Here is a 15,946-nt window from a genome sequence, read left to right as displayed (position 1 = left end):
CTGCCCTTCCCCCGTTTTTAAATCAACTTCACCTCTGATTGGCTGAGGTGGCAATGGCTCACAGCGAGACAGGAAGTTGCTCGATGAGGGCTGTGACTTCTAAGGGGTGATTTTTGGCTTCCTGTGTACTGGGTTTCCTTTTGGACCTCTCTCACGGTGGGACTTGAATGGTTAATTAGTGTTCGATCACTACATTTTGTCGTTCTAAGTCCCATAATTAAATGCCACTTAGGACTTGGTTCTTGCCCTTTGACGTTGCCCTAAATGTACGCTAATGTAAACTACAAATCACATTAACCTTTAGATTTGATCTCCACTATTGTTCATACTATTGTAGCTCCCTGTATTTACAGTCAATGATTTCTTCATTTATTTTTTTCCTCCCAGCTCCTTTCTCCAACAAGTGTTACTTCATAAAATAAAAAAAAAAAAAAAAAATCACATTCACAGTTGACAGGAAATAATTCCCAGTGTCTAAGGCTTTTAAGGTATGGTATCTTTTTTTAATACAGAGTATCCATTGAGACTAAATGGAGAGCGATGTTTTGGGAAGCACCTTTATTATCCTCAACAACACGCATTTGTCTTCCAGATTTGTGTCTTTTCTTGTGTCCTGACAGGCCGACGCTCATCATACGTGGTTTGGTGGAGGTTACGTCGGCTTGCACCTGTGTAGTGCTGACGGTGTTGTGTGTGTGTGTGTGTGTGTTTAATGGCAGTATAACACATTCGTTCCCTGCACTGGGGGCTTGTTTGTTTGAATGCTTAGATTGTGAGTGTGTGTTTGAGCATTGGAGTAGCATTTTAGCTTTTAAAGACGTCTTAGATGCAATTGTAAATTCTGTTGTACTTTCATTTTAATTCACACTTAATAATGAATCATTTTCTTGTTTTATGGCAAACTTGCATGTAAGATAATCAATAGGCAACATCCTTAAGTGAAGTTTGTGTTCTTTGATATGCCAGTGTTTATGCCAGAGAGTGTTTGTGAAATATAAGATATGAAATATGTCTGATTAAGAGAGAATTGCTGATTCCTCCAAGCCAGCTGGGACTGGCCCATGTGTGATATTGTGTGCTATAAAAAGGAAACATTACTCATTTTAATTTATAAGTATAGTTATCAGAATAATTGTCTTAAATTGAAATTATGTATTTGTGCATATATATATATAACCATTCTGTACAGCAGAAATGTTTATTAAAACAATACCATGTTCAAATAAAGTCTGCTACACATACATTCAGGATTGTTTAAAAGTGTGGGAAAAAGTCTTGAATGCTTACCAAGGCTGTATTTAATTTGTAAAAAATACAGTAAAAAGGTAATATTGTGAAAGATTATTACAATTTAAAATAAGTTTCCTGTTTGCAGAGATTTTAAAATGTTATTCCTCTGAAAGCAGAGCTGGCCTTCAGTGTCTCACACAGCTGTGGCTGCCAGAACAATTCTGTAAAATATACTATTAAAGATGTTAACGTATTTATAGAGCAAACAGTACATTTTACAGTATAAAAATGGAATTTACAAACTTGAAAACTGCCATTTAAACCAGTAAATCCAATAAGGCTCACTTCTATTAAAATCTGTTTTTTAACTTTAACATACACTGAAAATTATCATATTAAATACAGGTGGTAAAAGAGGAAGCTGCATGAAGAATGATACAGAAGGTGCAGTCATTCACACAAACACAAAACATGACACCGAAATAATGCAATAAACATTTCTTAAACAGCAGATGTTGTAACATAAAACAAAAATAAAATAAAAGCTATATCAGCTTAGTTTTTTCCACTGCAAATTATAATTAGATTTGTTTTTTAACTTATAACTGTACCTTTATCAATATTTTACTGTAAAAAAACATGAAATGTCCAATTACTAGATGTTTTACAGATTATGTAGCATGTATTATAACCTATGACCAGTTTTCTCCCGTAGTGTTTTTACAGTATTTGACCTAAAAGGACACCACTTTTTTTTTTTTTTACCGTGCATGATCCTTAAGAAATCGTTCTATTATGCTGATTTGCTGTTCAAGAAACATTTTTCACTTTTATCAGTTTTGTTAACATTTATGCTCTTCTGTGGAAACTGGGATTTAATGCATTCTTAACAAATAAAAGTACCCAAAACTTTTGATTGGTAGTTTGCTATGTGCCCTCATTTAGATAGCAAAGTAAAGGTGTTTGTGTTTAAGCATGTCTGAGTGGTGTGTGGAGGAACTGAATGTGCTTAACTGTGTCAAGACATATAGCTCTTTCCCTTCAAGGGTTTTTTTTGTTGTTGGGCTCATGTGATGCTGTGTGTGCAAAGCAGGGGTTATTGTCCTAGTATGATTCTCTTTACCGCTCTCTTTACTAAAGAGTGAGATTTAAGAATTATTATTATGATTTTATTATAATAATCAAAAGCACATTGCAAACTCATGCTATAGCCTCTGATAAATCTTATCTCAGGTTATATAATCATATCTCAACCTTTTTTAATTTTTAATTATTATTATTATTATACTTTTTTTTTTCACGTTCACTATATTAAGATAAGAGCAGACCTCAATAACTCACCGCTGCTGTTGGACAATACCACAGACACACACCCTCCCCCTAATACTATTCGCTGGCCTATAGAGTCCTCACCTCTGACCCTTATAGGGGTTAATCGCTCTTCTTCTTTGTTTCTTCACTCTTTTATGTTCTTCTTATTTGGTCTTTTTATTAGCATTTTTATTGTCTTTTTAGTGCTGTGTGATTGAATTTTCTATGTTTCAGCAAAATCTAGCCAAATCTAAACATAGACTTTATTTGCCACACCATAAAATACAGTGAAATCTCATGCAACTCTTTCAGGGGAATGTGAGGGTGTTAACAGATTTGGTTTTGTGCTTGGTGTCCCATCATCCACTGCTCCACGGCTGGACGTAAGGCCTGCTGCACTACAGGTAAATTGAGTAACGCGAAGCTGAAGCATGTTTTCCGCTCCAAACAACGTAAAAAGAGACCAAAAGGTCACCTCTTTCATCTGGACGTGATTTCCACGGCGTTGACCAATCAAAGTAGTCGGAGACTTGGTGGGATGTGACATGATGGGTTTAAACGGGTTCAAAGGTGCCAAACAAGAGGCATGTTTTTGTAGTAGTGGGGGTGGGATGTGGAAGCGTCAGCTTGGGGGATGGGTTTGGGGGCAAGGTGATTGATCAGCGGGAGAGCCAACAGATTGGTGGTCTCACCCACCGTGTTTGTGTGGCCTTTGCCTTTTGTTGAACCTTTTGGTGCTTCAAACTCAACTCAAGTCGTGTTGCATTTCTCCTGATTTGTGCATAATCTTGGAAGCCAACTTAAAAAAGAAAGTACATAGTCTAATAAGTGCTTCAAGGCCTTTGAATCTGCATGGCCATTTTCAAAATTGGGCGAGGCATGATTTCAATTGGTTTCATTTGGCTTAGGCACGCTCACAATGCTGATCTTTGTGGCGTGAAACACCCTTGCAGGATTCTTTGTTCCCTGATTGGCTGTTTTGCCCGCCATTTGCATGAAGGGAGCTTGAAAGCGGGCAAACGGCGCCATTTTCTCTGCTTGTCAATCGGTGGGCGTCAACCTTCCGGAGTTCAGAGGTCTTTAGGGTTTCTGCTCTCAGTTACCAGAAAAGGGTTGCCCCTCCCACATGACCCCTGGCACCCATTTCCCTCCTTGATTATAAAACATGCATTGCTTCAGAAGTTTGCTGCTGCGCCCTCTAGAGGTCCCAGAGTGCTCCGGCTTTGTGAAGGTTATCCGGTCTCCTTATAACTGTGTCATTGGCAATGCCATGCTGCAGTCTTCTATCAGACTTTACAGTTGATTCACTCATTTTTCCTTCCCCCTGAGCCTTGCATTGCTGTAGTTATTGCATGTCTTTCTTTCTCTCTCTCTCTTTCTCGGGCCGAGAGTTTGGATGCTTCCGGGGCAGCTGGCATTGAACTACATCAGTGTTCAGTTTCAATAATATACCCATTCAGTCTCTTCTCTCGCTCTCTTTCTCTTCTGCCCATTCCGCCTCGCTTCTATGCCCGAGCATCTTCACCACGTTTAATCTATACCTATAAATAATACCTCCTTCCAGATCATTTTGAGAGATTTTCTCCAACCTCACAGGTCCTGCCCTCGATTTTGAAATAAAATTTATGAGCATAAATCATGTCGTTCTAGAATTATCAGAATGATTCTGCAGTCAACACATTCTTGTTATGGTTTACTTGTATAGCTGGTCAAAGTTCAGGACTGAATTTTACATTTATATTTGTTTACATTTATACTTTTATCCAAAGTTCAAGGTGTATATTTTATCAGTCTTTTTTGTTTTCATTAAACATAGATCATGAATGTTAAATACAATGACTTGAATACCATTTTTTTTTTTTAAACAACTAATTTAATTCTTCAGTTTCAATTAATTTAATTTATTAAATAAACTTTAGTATAGTAAAGCACTTTAGTGTAGGGATCAATTCTCGCAATTAACTAGTTGCTTATTAACATGCATATTTTTAGCATATTGTCTGTTTATTAATACTAATAAAGCACATATTCTGTACGACCATACTCTACATCCTTAATTCTACCCAAGACCTGAACTTCACAACTCCTTTAGTAAGCAGTAATTAAGAGTTGACTTAAAATAAAGTGTTTTTTACAAGGTGTCACTCTTATGGCATGTAAAAGAATGAAAGTTTTAATATCAGAGCTAAAATGAAGTACCGTTTATGATGAAAGTTAGCGTTCTGGTGGATTTATCCTTGTTCTGACTTTGACTTTCACCTTTCCACATCATTTAGAGATGGACAAGACCAGGGCCTTTCTGAACACTAGCTGTCAGCGTAAATCAGCGTTTGGATGATGTTGGATGGCATTAGTGTAATTAGTTTTTATGTGATTGTGGGTGTAAACTTGAGAGCAGTTTTTCTTGAAGATGTCTGCGGCTGGAACCGCTGCTCTCATTCGTTTTGGGTTGGATATATTGATGGCTCTTGTTTCATGAAGCAAGACTGGTGAGGGAGCCTCCTCTAAACCCCATTTCTGTCTTTCTGTTCTCCCTCTGCAGGACCAGAAAACTCCAGATCCGAAACATTCCACCACAGCTGCAGTGGGAGGTGAGTCTGGATTAGTGTCCGTGTCTGTTCTGACAGGAAGACTTCTTCAGTTCATCTCCATCGACACCAGCATGGGTGTCTCTTAAGGATGTAGTTTAGACCGATTAAAGCATAATCCAAGAATAAATGATTGTGTTATCCATTCATAGATTCAGATGTTATTTTAGGTTTGATGTAAAAAAAAAAAAAAACATCCCGGATATAAATGTTTATACATCACCAGAGAGAACTGGAATAATTTTGCATTAGTCGGAACAAACAGATAATCGCAACGAAAAACAAAACTACATGTTTTAATAGTCCCACTGAGACACTTATTTTGCTCTTCTTTTAGAAAATGAAGCTACATGTAAAAGATCTCTTTGCAAATTTAGCTGGAAGATGAGAAATTTAATATCTTAAAAAAAAAAAAATTAAGTATAAATGACAAATTAATTATTAGTTATTTAAGTTCTTTAACTTCTTGCAAAAAGAAACCATCTGTGTGTGTGCATGGGTGCGCATGGGTGTGGCTCAGAGTGTGTTTTCTCCAATGGTTTTTGTACTGGCTGACAGTTGTTCTTGCGGGGCGGGGTCTCTCTTGGCACCTCTCCAGCAGGCCCCACTTCTGCCAGCCACAAGCCCCAACGTCAACCACTAGGAGGCGAAACCAATCAGACGCCAACCAGGTTTTAATGGGTGAAGCCTAGTTCAGTTTGACAGATGTGAAGTTTTGGTATGGAGAAACTAAGTCTATTATCATAGACAGAGTACACTATAATACAGAATACATAATATTGAATTAGGTTTTGGAATATTGATCAAATTTGGAAGTTCTAAGTTCCTAAGTGATATTAGCTTGGTTACTTAAACGGATAGGATTCTGAGTTAGGATGTTTCTGTAATACAGAATAAAAAGAAATGTACTGAAACTTTTTTTATTTATTTTTTTAAGAGAGCATCCTGGGTAACTACGTTTAATGAAGTGTACACTCATGAGTCTTGTGTGAAACCAATTCAGTCAGCTGTTGCATTTGTTGTTAGTTACTACAGTTTTAAGTAAATCCGCAATCAGGATCTTTTCCCCAACACTTTCATTCATTCTCTTTTATCCATTGTAGGTTCTTGATGCTATGCTTCTCCAGTATGGAACGGTTGAGAACTGTGAACAAGGTAAATAGTTTCTTTTATGTTTTGAATGATGCATTACTGATATAAATAGTACACACGTTTGAATGACTTATGTTCTAAAGATACATCAGAAGCACGCTGAACACCTGGAAAAGTTGTGTGCGCTTTGTTGCATAAAAATAAATCTGAAAGATTAAAAAATTGCAGTTATTTAAACTCCCTTTCTTTCTCTGTTCTTATTATTTCCACAGTGAATACAGACAGTGAGACTGCAGTTGTGAACGTCACATATGGGACGCGGGAACAGGCTAGACAGTGAGTGACCTTTGCCCTGAAACCTTCATTTTGAAGCTGAAGTGTGTCTTTTATTTTTAATGTCACCAGATTTAATTGCAAAAATACTGACTTTTGTCAGATAGTTTCCCTTGTCTTCCATTATTTGGACAAACTGATTCTCACCTCAGACTGGATTCTCAATGTTTTGAAAATGCACAAAAAATGACTGCATGTGTACATCGTCCTGTAATAATATAAAGTATTAAAAAAAATACTAAGTACACATTTCAGCTTTAAAATCCTTTGTCTTTCTGCAATACCACATGTGAAACCTTCACCACAAAGCATGCATGCGCTCATTAGGGTTTTTCCTTGTTTGCGGCTGACACCTGCTGGTGATTCAGCTGCTTTACAAGCTTTTATTCAGGCTAGCTAACTACGAGATCTGTCAGCCTGGATTCTTCATCAGATTCATTCATAATGTTGCTTAATAACCATTCAAGCTAATCTCTTCTGTTGAACTGCCAAACTATTTGTATGATTTAATCTTTGTACATTGAATAATTCAGCATTCATCCACACCGCAGTGACTTTTTTTTTCACCCAAGAAAGTTACTTTAAACCCTCTGGCATTCATGTATATCATTCATGCTTCTCGTCTCAAAGAGCAATCCAGAAGCTCAACGGTTACCAGTTTGAGAACCACGCTCTGCGTGTGTCATACATCCCTGATGAAAACTCTGATGTCGACTCCCAGCGAGACCCAGACAACGGCCGACGTCCTGGATACGGTCCGCGAGGAACGTCCCGCCAGATGTCGCCCGGCTCTGGGATCCCCAGCAAACATCAGCACCCTGACATCCCTCTCAGGCTGCTGGTGCCCACGCAATACGTGGGGGCCATAATCGGCAAGGAGGGCGCCACCATTCGTAACATCACCAAACAAACTCAGAGCAAGTGAGTTATTGACTCTTAAGTGTGATTTAATGGAAAACGTGGAGGAATGGAACAGAAACGAATAGAATTTAAGAGAAGGTTTTTTGACTGATTGTTTGACTTTTCCTCATACCTTTGTATATTTGATACACTGTTCGTTGCGTAACCTTTCCGATGCCGCCCTCTCTTCTCTTCTCTTCTCCTCTCCTCTCTCAGGATTGATGTGCATCGTAAAGAGAACGCAGGTGCCGCTGAGAAGCCCATAAGTATCCATTCTACCCCAGAGGGCTGTTCAGCTGCCTGCCGCATGATCCTGGAAATCATGATCCAGGAGGCCAAGGACACCAAAACGTGAGCGTCGACGACCATCAGAACAGTCACCCCTTTACGTTTATTACAAATTTGAGTTTTCTTATAATACATAAGTAATAAAGTAATAATGTCCTCTTTATATGTTCAAAAGTTTGGGCTTGGCAAGTTATTTATTAATTTATTTAATAAATTAGTACTTTATTCATTAATGATCGAAATTGACCAGTGTTGGGAAGGTTACTTTGGAGATTACAAGTTACCTTATTTAAAATGGTATGAGTAGTTGAACTATTTCAGTTGCTTTATTAATGTAACCGAGTTCATTTGATAACTTTTCTACATTTCTGATGAATGTTTTAAAACAGTGAATCGTTTTGAAACTATAAATTGAAGCAGGCAGTGTTAACCTTACAGCAGCCATCAACACTCATTACTGTCAGACTTTCAAAATCCTTCATCACTTGAATTAAGATTGTAATCACTTCATTGTAAAGCACCGCCACCACAAGATTTCAGTTAAAGATATCACAGTCTAGGAAAGAAATCAGTTTAGTGTGTGTGTGTGTGTGAAAATATTCAGATGTTAACCCCCTTTGTAATCATTCAAAGAAACTGTAATTTAAAGGGGTACTCCACCCCAAAATGAAAATGTTGTCATTAATCACTCGCCCCTGTGCCATTCCAGAACTGTAAAAGCACAATTTAAGATATTTTGGATGAAAAACGTCAGGTTTATTAAGTAAATTACACTGTCAAAGTCCAGAAAAGTATAAAAAGCATCTTCAGAATAGTCCACCTGCCCTCAGTGGTTCAACCGTAACGTTATGAAGCGACGAGAATACTGTTCGTACACGAAGAAAACAAAAATAATGACTTTATTCAACAATTCGTCTCCTCTGTTTCTCTGCTCATCACTGTAGCAGCATTTTGGAGATTATAAAAAATTCATTTTGGGGTGGAGTATGAATTAAATGTTTTTTTTTTCTCAGTCACTGTAACGGACAATTCCATTTACTGTTGTAATTGCATTTAATTTATTGGGTCATGTCTGTTCTCAGATCAGTATTAACAAATACTGTACATTTCTGGTAGTGCCGATGAGGTGCCTCTGAAGGTTCTTGCTCACAACAACTTTGTTGGCCGTTTGATTGGCAAAGAGGGACGCAACCTGAAGAAAGTGGAACAAGACACCGATACCAAGATCACAATTTCACCGTAAGCACTGAAAGGACACAATCACACAACCAGTGGCTGAATCTTCTACTGACTGTTCTTAACACGGTTTGCTTCTCAATGTCTCTGAATGCAGACTGCAGGATCTGACCCTTTATAACCCAGAGAGGACGATCACAGTGAAGGGCTCGATCGAAGCGTGCTGTCTGGCAGAACAGGAAATCATGAAGAAAGTGCGGGAGGCGTATGACAACGACGTTGCTGCCATGAATGTGAGTTCGTGTCTGAGAGACAAATGTGTCGGGATTTATTTGGCTAATAGGTATGAATTTGAATCCTAATCTGAAAATCTATTCCGCCTTCATCCAGCAACAGACTCACCTGATCCCTGGACTAAACCTGGGAGCAATCGGCCTCTTCCCGTCATCCTCTGCCATGCCTCCTCCTGCCCTCGGAAACTCCATGCCTGGACCCCCCTATGGCCCTATGGGGGTATGACCAATTTTGACCAAAAAAATCATAGATACCGATGTCACATGAACTAGGCCTCTGTGGCATCTTTAGCCAGTTATGGTCGGTTAACGCAGTTCTCTTTTGTGGCGGTCTAAGAGGTTTTTCATTTTTGTGTCTCCCCCCACAGGCCTCCGAACAGGAGACCGTCCACGTGTACATCCCAGCCCAAGCCGTAGGAGCCCTTATTGGCAAGAAAGGACAGCATATCAAGCAGCTAAGCCGCTTTGCTGGAGCTTCTATTAAGGTAGCCTTTATAAAAATGCATTGTGGGTAATCTCTTTGGTTTACAATGCTTAAAAAACAAAAGCATTATATTTCACCTAAAAAATGACTTCTTTTGTTTACTCATGCTTAATTCTTCCCCAAACCTGTTGCAGTGTTTTCAATTTGTAAACGGATTAAAAAGCTGAATTTTCCACATCATTTTACACTCTTTATAGTCACATGCTCCTTCAGAAATCATTTAATTCTAATTTTGGTTGACTTTATTTATTAGATTTTCTTCAGTTATATTTAAATCTTACATCTTGCATATAATTGCCCAACAAACAAAACCAATCTAACAGATAGTCACCATCATTGGTTGTTTTTAATGAAAAAGCAGACAATACTGGTTATGGGGAAGAAAGATGAATAATAATTGTGTGTGAGGCGTGAGAGATTAGGCTAAAAAATACCTCAAGTATTAATTGTTTAATATTTTTCAAGGCTTTTTGAATTATAAATAAATGTCTGTACTGTCACTTTTGATCAGTTTGATCAATGCTGCATACAAGTATTAATAAAAAATAATTTATATATATATATATATATATATATATATATATATATATATATATATATATATTCCATGGATAAAGGTTAATCTTACAGGTTTAGGACAACGTGAAGGTGAGTACATGATATAAATATTTTATCTTTGGGTGACATTATTGTTAACATGATCACACAGGTCATCTCAGATCAAATATTGTGTTCGTATGTCATTTAAAATATTGAGGTTCATGTTCTCTCTTCCTGGAGTGCATGGCTATGTCACGATGACTTCAGCTCTCAAATGCGTCTTTCCTCAGATTGCACCAGCAGAGGCTCCAGACTCGAAAATGCGAATGGTCATTGTTACAGGACCACCTGAGGCCCAGTTCAAGGTTTGCATATTTTGCAAACTAATTTCAAAACAATATTTGCTGTCAGGAGGACCCAAGTCACTTAAGAAGCGCTGTGTGTTTTAGGCTCAAGGCAGAATATACGGTAAGCTGAAGGAGGAGAACTTCTTTGGCCCCAAAGAGGAAGTGAAGTTGGAGACGCACATCAAAGTAGCAGCTGCAGCAGCAGGAAGGGTCATCGGAAAGGGCGGGAAAACGGTACGTCGAACATCATTAACGTATGGCTGAAAAATAATAAATGACAACAAAGAGTTTCTCTGATGTTATCTAGTAAAATTAAAAAGAGATGATCACAGAGAAAGGTTTTTATGGATTTCAAATGTTTTATTACGGTGTCAACCCAATGTATAGAATAATATACATTTTATTATATAATTTTTTTCTCCCTAATATTTAAAGCAGCAAATAGTACATTTCAGTTCATTTTAGTATGGATTAATTGAAGTTATCTTTTCTAGTCATCTACGGTGAAATGTTAATATGGGTGATTATTAAATGAAAGCCATTAAAAATGGTACTTGAGGTAAAATATCTGTTAACTGAAATAATATAAAATCTTTTTTTTTTTAAGATTTATTTGATTTGAGCTAGTTGTAATGTCAACATTTCTCTTTTTCGTTAAGTTTAAAGCTAAAACTAATAAATAAAAAGTAAGAGACATTGAAAAAAAAAATCCTTGAATTAAAAAACACACACAACAGAATTACAGTATTAAAACATTAACTAAGATTAAATTGAAAATGGAGAGTGTAAAAAAGCCTAATCTTATAAAAAACTGAAACTAAAATAGTGTATAAGTTAAACTACTATTGATCTGTACGGCTAATATTGCTCAAAAGTTTGTAGTCGGTAAAATGAGTGAAACTAAGAGTCCTGTGGATTTGATAAAAGATCCTTACAATAGAGTAGAATGGAAAAGTGCCTTGAAACATAAAAAACTCTGTCACCCTGTCACAAATGTATCTTTGCCAAAACTGAATTTTAATTTCTTTAAAAAGAACTCTTAATATGTTGTGGTCAAACTCTAATAAAATCAAGCTGATTTCCTTTAATTTCCTTTCATATGAATAATCCTGTGTGCTGAAACGACCCCTCACAGGTGAATGAACTGCAGAACCTCACCGCTGCTGAAGTAGTGGTTCCCCGAGAGCAGACCCCCGATGAAAACGACCAGGTCATCGTCAAAATCATCGGCCACTTCTACGCAAGTCAGGTCAGTCGCTAATCTTTCTGCATTCCCTGCACAAACGTGACCCTGGACCGCAAAATCAGTCATAAGAGTCCATTTTTTGAAACTGAGACTTGTACATCATCTGAAAGCTGAATAAATATGTTGCATAAAAATCTGGAATCTGAGGGTGCAAAAAAATCTAATTATTCAGAAAACCGACTTTGAAGTTGTCCAAAGGAAGTTCTCGGCAATGCATATTACTAATCAAAAATTAAGTTTTGATATATTTACGATAGGAAATGTACTCAATATCTTCATGGAACTTGATCTTTACTTAATATCCTAATGATTTTTGGAATAAAAACAAATCAATAATTTTGACCCATACAATGTATTTTTGGCTGTTGCTACTTATGACTGGTTTTGTGGTCCGGGGTCACAAATATACCTGGCTTAGATAGGTGCTCTCTTCACCTTCAATACCATGACTGAGGTGAGACCCTTGAGCAAGGCACCTACTTGGATGGGTTAAATGCAGAGCACAGATTCCAAGTATGGATCACCAAACACGGCCATACGTCACTTCACTTTCACTTAAATGCTGTTTGTTGTCTTCTCTCTAGTTGGCACAGAGGAAGATCAGGGACATTTTGACACAAGTCAAGCAGCAGCAGAAAGGAGGTACAGGAGGTACAGGAGGTCCACAGGTGTCCCATCCGGAGGGCATGTCTGAGCTGGGGACCCCTCAGGGACTGGCACAAGAACCCAGGAGGAAGTGAGAGCCCGGGGCCGCTGGCCAGTCAGAGGGACAGACAAACGAGAGGACTGACTGAGAGAGAGAGAGAGTGACACACAGACCCAGCGGTAGACAGGGAGAAATGAGCAGCGAAATGAGAGCGAATTAAAGAGAGGAAAAGACAAAAAAAAAAAAACCTGCCCGAGAGAGGGCGAGGAAGATAATTGAGTGAAAACGAACAAGAATTACAAAAAAAAAAAAGTTTTTTTTTTTTTTTTTTTTTTTTTTTTTTGAAGAGAGATAACTAGAAAACAGAGACCAGATGCCAGGCCAGATGGAGTGACTGAGGATGGCGAGGAGGTCCGTCAGAGCGGAGCGCCCTCTGGTGAGAGCTTTTTACATAGCTGCTTATTAGGAATGGGGCGTAATGAAGGTCCCTCAAAAGTGTGTTCGAGCTCCTCGGGACCCTCAGCCATCAGCAGTCACTTCAAAATTTTAAACTGTGTTTTTTTTTAAAGATAGAGATATATGTATAGAAATGTTTATTCAGAGGTATTATTAATGAAATGCAGTGAGGTAGAGATGGGAAAGAGAGAGCAGAGGAACCTTAGCAATTTTTTGGGGGGCGGGGTCACCAATCAGGTGACTTCTCCCTGCCAATAAGAGACGAGGGGAGGGGCTAAAGTTGTTAACACAGCTCTTGAAGTCCCCCACGCTAAACTGTGAGGGTGACGAGATGAAAAAAAAAATGAGGTTGTAAATATAATCTTCATGACTTTGTGTTGAGATGCTGCACGTTTAACCGCCGCCAGTCGCGTACCTGGGTTAAGAGGGTTGCGGTGTTTTTCAGAGGCTTCCCTTTTAGGCTGCGTGCCGTTTGTCCGGCGGGACGTGCGGCGAGAGTTCAGTAAGCGTGTGGGCTAAAGGTGACCTCTGCAGTTGTATTGCAGTGGCTCAGCTTTGATGTGCGGAGACCCATCAGCTCCGTCCTAAACCACGCCGGCGAGGATCGATCGCTGCAGCGCCGCTCACACCCAAACGGCATATTTTATATATATTATATATATATGATATGTGAGTTAACCTGGCCCCTCATTGCAGTGGAGCAGGCAGATGATGAAAAAAAAAAAAAAAAAACGTACCGCAATTTCAGAAAACGTGACCTGGCATCTTTTTAAAATGTTTTCTCTTTGAAGAATGTGTGATTTACATATTCACCGATTTTTAAAAAGCAATCATAAAACCTGGCCTTCAGATGCATTGTTCTGTGGTTTTCCTGAGAGTAAATATGCTGTAAAATATGCAGAGACCTTATCAAGTGAGGACAGTCAGCCTGAATGGCAGGTTTGAAATGACAGGGAACAAGTCTGCCTGTAGGTCAAAGGTCAAGAACAGGTGACCGCAAGAGGTTTCTGTGCTCTCTCTCGCCCACTTTGTTCGACATTTGCCGATGAGGTTTGCCTTTCTCACTGAACCTAGAACAGATTAGATAAAATGAAATTAAGAAAAAAAAACCTACCTCAGGGTATTGTTACCTCAGTATTCCTAATTTCTTGTTTCTTTTCATTCTTTTTTCCTTTTTTTTCTTTTTTTTTTGCTTGCTTGCTGGTGTTTTTATATAAAAGCTGATAGTCTTGAATATTTTATTTTTTTAAGGAAGAAATATTTTACTCTTATTTTTAATTTTTTTCCCTTTTATTTTTGGGTGTGAGTGAATGCGTGAGTGTAATTGAGGGGGTTTTTCCTCACCTGAGATCAGAACGGACCCCCAGGAAAAATTCAGAATTGTTTAGGTGGTCTCTCTCGCAGCCTTTAGGCCAGCCTGGGGGTCCTTGGAGAGTCGCACTTGAAATCACGTTTCAATGGGACGTAGGACAGATCATACCATCTGGTGCATAATGAACAAGTTTGGTAGAATCTAAAAATGGCTTTTATTTCTAACTCGTGCCGTTGTTTTTGCACCTGTGGTGTGATCTTCGTCATGCTGCGCTGATTGATTTTGACATCATTGGATGACTTACTTGAAAGGGCTTGACTTAACTCGCCATGCTTAAAAAACAACAACAGCATGTCGACGATCTTCAGCCCCAAGACACTGAATGTGAACCATTCTCAACTCGTCCTTCCCCATTGTCTTGTGCAAGTGTGCGCGAGTGTGTTTTCTAATTGAGTTCAATCTTTTTGTTGGGGAAGTGGTTAGGGTGTTTTAAAAAGGCAGGAACATAGAAAAACACTCTATGGCCTTGGTCATACTCTTTTTTTAAACTGACTGAGAACATAAAATGTACCTTCGAAAAGCGGAAGCCGAAAAAATAGAACGTGAAAGAATTAAATAAAAACATTCACATCTTTCCAATTAAAACCTGTAAATAATTTGTTCACCGTTCCGGATATAAAAAAATTGTTTGTATTTTTTTTTTTTTTTTTTTTTTTATAAAATACAAAATGGATAATGGATGGAAAGACTTTTAACCGTTAAAGATGCATGGACACTGCCAGACCACGTCCTTTTCAGGCTCCGTTCAGGCGAAGGGTTTGCTAGCATGTTCATCGTTTTTTTTTTTAGCTTCCCTTTTTGACACTAGAGGGCAGTCTTCTGTTTTCTGCTTGAGGGTTGAACTTGTCAATGACTCATGGAGACACAACACTGTTCAAGCCCATAGATTTCTGTCAAGACACACTCACACACTTCTACTCTGTTCAGACTGCAGCAGCCTTTTTACCTTTTTATTTGTATTTTTTTGACAGCAAGCATTATTTGGACATGACATCTGGTTGTGAACTGTTTCATCAATAAAAGACAAAAAAATTTGTGAGCAAGAAATATTAACATAACAGCGGATCTCCAAGAACTAACATAGTTGTGACAAAAAAAGGCAAAAAAACAAACAAAAAAAAAAAACAACAGAAATAGTAGATATATTATTGTAATTGCATTTTTTGTTATTTTGTCTCTTTTATTATTATTATTCTTCTTCGGGTGAAAGGTAAAAGCGATGAGAAGGAGATGCCCTGGTTTCGGTGGACATTTTGTAAAGATTTCAAAAGTCCTCTTCCTCTTTTCCCCCTCGTGTTCTCACCTTTCATCCCCTTCACCAATCGCTACCTTCATCTGCTCATTTTAGTTTTGCGTTATTATCCGATTCAAAAGAGACGTGTCCTTTCATTTCTGGAGTTGAACGCCCTCTCTCACGCTGGCCTCGTTTGTGACCGTTTTCTCTGTTCAGTTCAGTCGTTTGATATTGAATTTATTTGCAAGTTTTATTTTTCCTCATTCGTCGCGTTTTCCTGTTTTTTTTTTTTTTTCTCAAATTTTCTCCATTAAGTTTGGATTCTAGCTAGGTTTCTCCTCGATATGAATTCTTTATGCACAGACACCTCTTACACTGCTACTAGTTCATTTAAAATACTAACACATAAA

At 38.2% G+C, this 15,946-nt stretch overlaps 1 protein-coding gene across 2 annotated transcripts in view; it reads left to right on the top strand.

Annotated features, from left to right (window-relative positions):
• The window catches only part of igf2bp1 (insulin-like growth factor 2 mRNA binding protein 1), a 37,909-nt gene extending 22,499 nt beyond the window's left edge, over nucleotides 1-15,410 (top strand). The window contains exons 3-15 of one of the 2 annotated variants that reach the window (XM_026207638.1): nucleotides 5,084-5,132; nucleotides 6,233-6,284; nucleotides 6,494-6,557; nucleotides 7,185-7,475; nucleotides 7,671-7,805; nucleotides 8,859-8,981; nucleotides 9,076-9,211; nucleotides 9,315-9,431; nucleotides 9,580-9,696; nucleotides 10,526-10,600; nucleotides 10,685-10,816; nucleotides 11,718-11,831; nucleotides 12,413-15,410. In XM_026207638.1, coding sequence (XP_026063423.1) covers nucleotides 5,084-5,132; nucleotides 6,233-6,284; nucleotides 6,494-6,557; nucleotides 7,185-7,475; nucleotides 7,671-7,805; nucleotides 8,859-8,981; nucleotides 9,076-9,211; nucleotides 9,315-9,431; nucleotides 9,580-9,696; nucleotides 10,526-10,600; nucleotides 10,685-10,816; nucleotides 11,718-11,831; nucleotides 12,413-12,568 — 1,561 coding nt within the window. In that variant the 3' untranslated portion in view covers nucleotides 12,569-15,410. Of the gene's footprint in view, nucleotides 1-5,083; nucleotides 5,133-6,232; nucleotides 6,285-6,493; nucleotides 6,558-7,184; nucleotides 7,476-7,670; nucleotides 7,806-8,858; nucleotides 8,982-9,075; nucleotides 9,212-9,308; nucleotides 9,432-9,579; nucleotides 9,697-10,525; nucleotides 10,601-10,684; nucleotides 10,817-11,717; nucleotides 11,832-12,412 lie in introns of both variants that reach the window. The other variant, XM_026207637.1, reaches the window with a different exon arrangement.
• Nucleotides 15,411-15,946: the final 536 nt, after the last annotated feature.

Source organism: Carassius auratus, chromosome 28 (genome assembly GCF_003368295.1).
Source record: "Carassius auratus strain Wakin chromosome 28, ASM336829v1, whole genome shotgun sequence".
In the NCBI taxonomy this organism is placed as follows: domain Eukaryota; kingdom Metazoa; phylum Chordata; class Actinopteri; order Cypriniformes; family Cyprinidae; genus Carassius; species Carassius auratus.
Note: the sequence above shows the minus strand (reverse complement) of the source record. Positions and strands in the feature narration are given on the sequence as shown.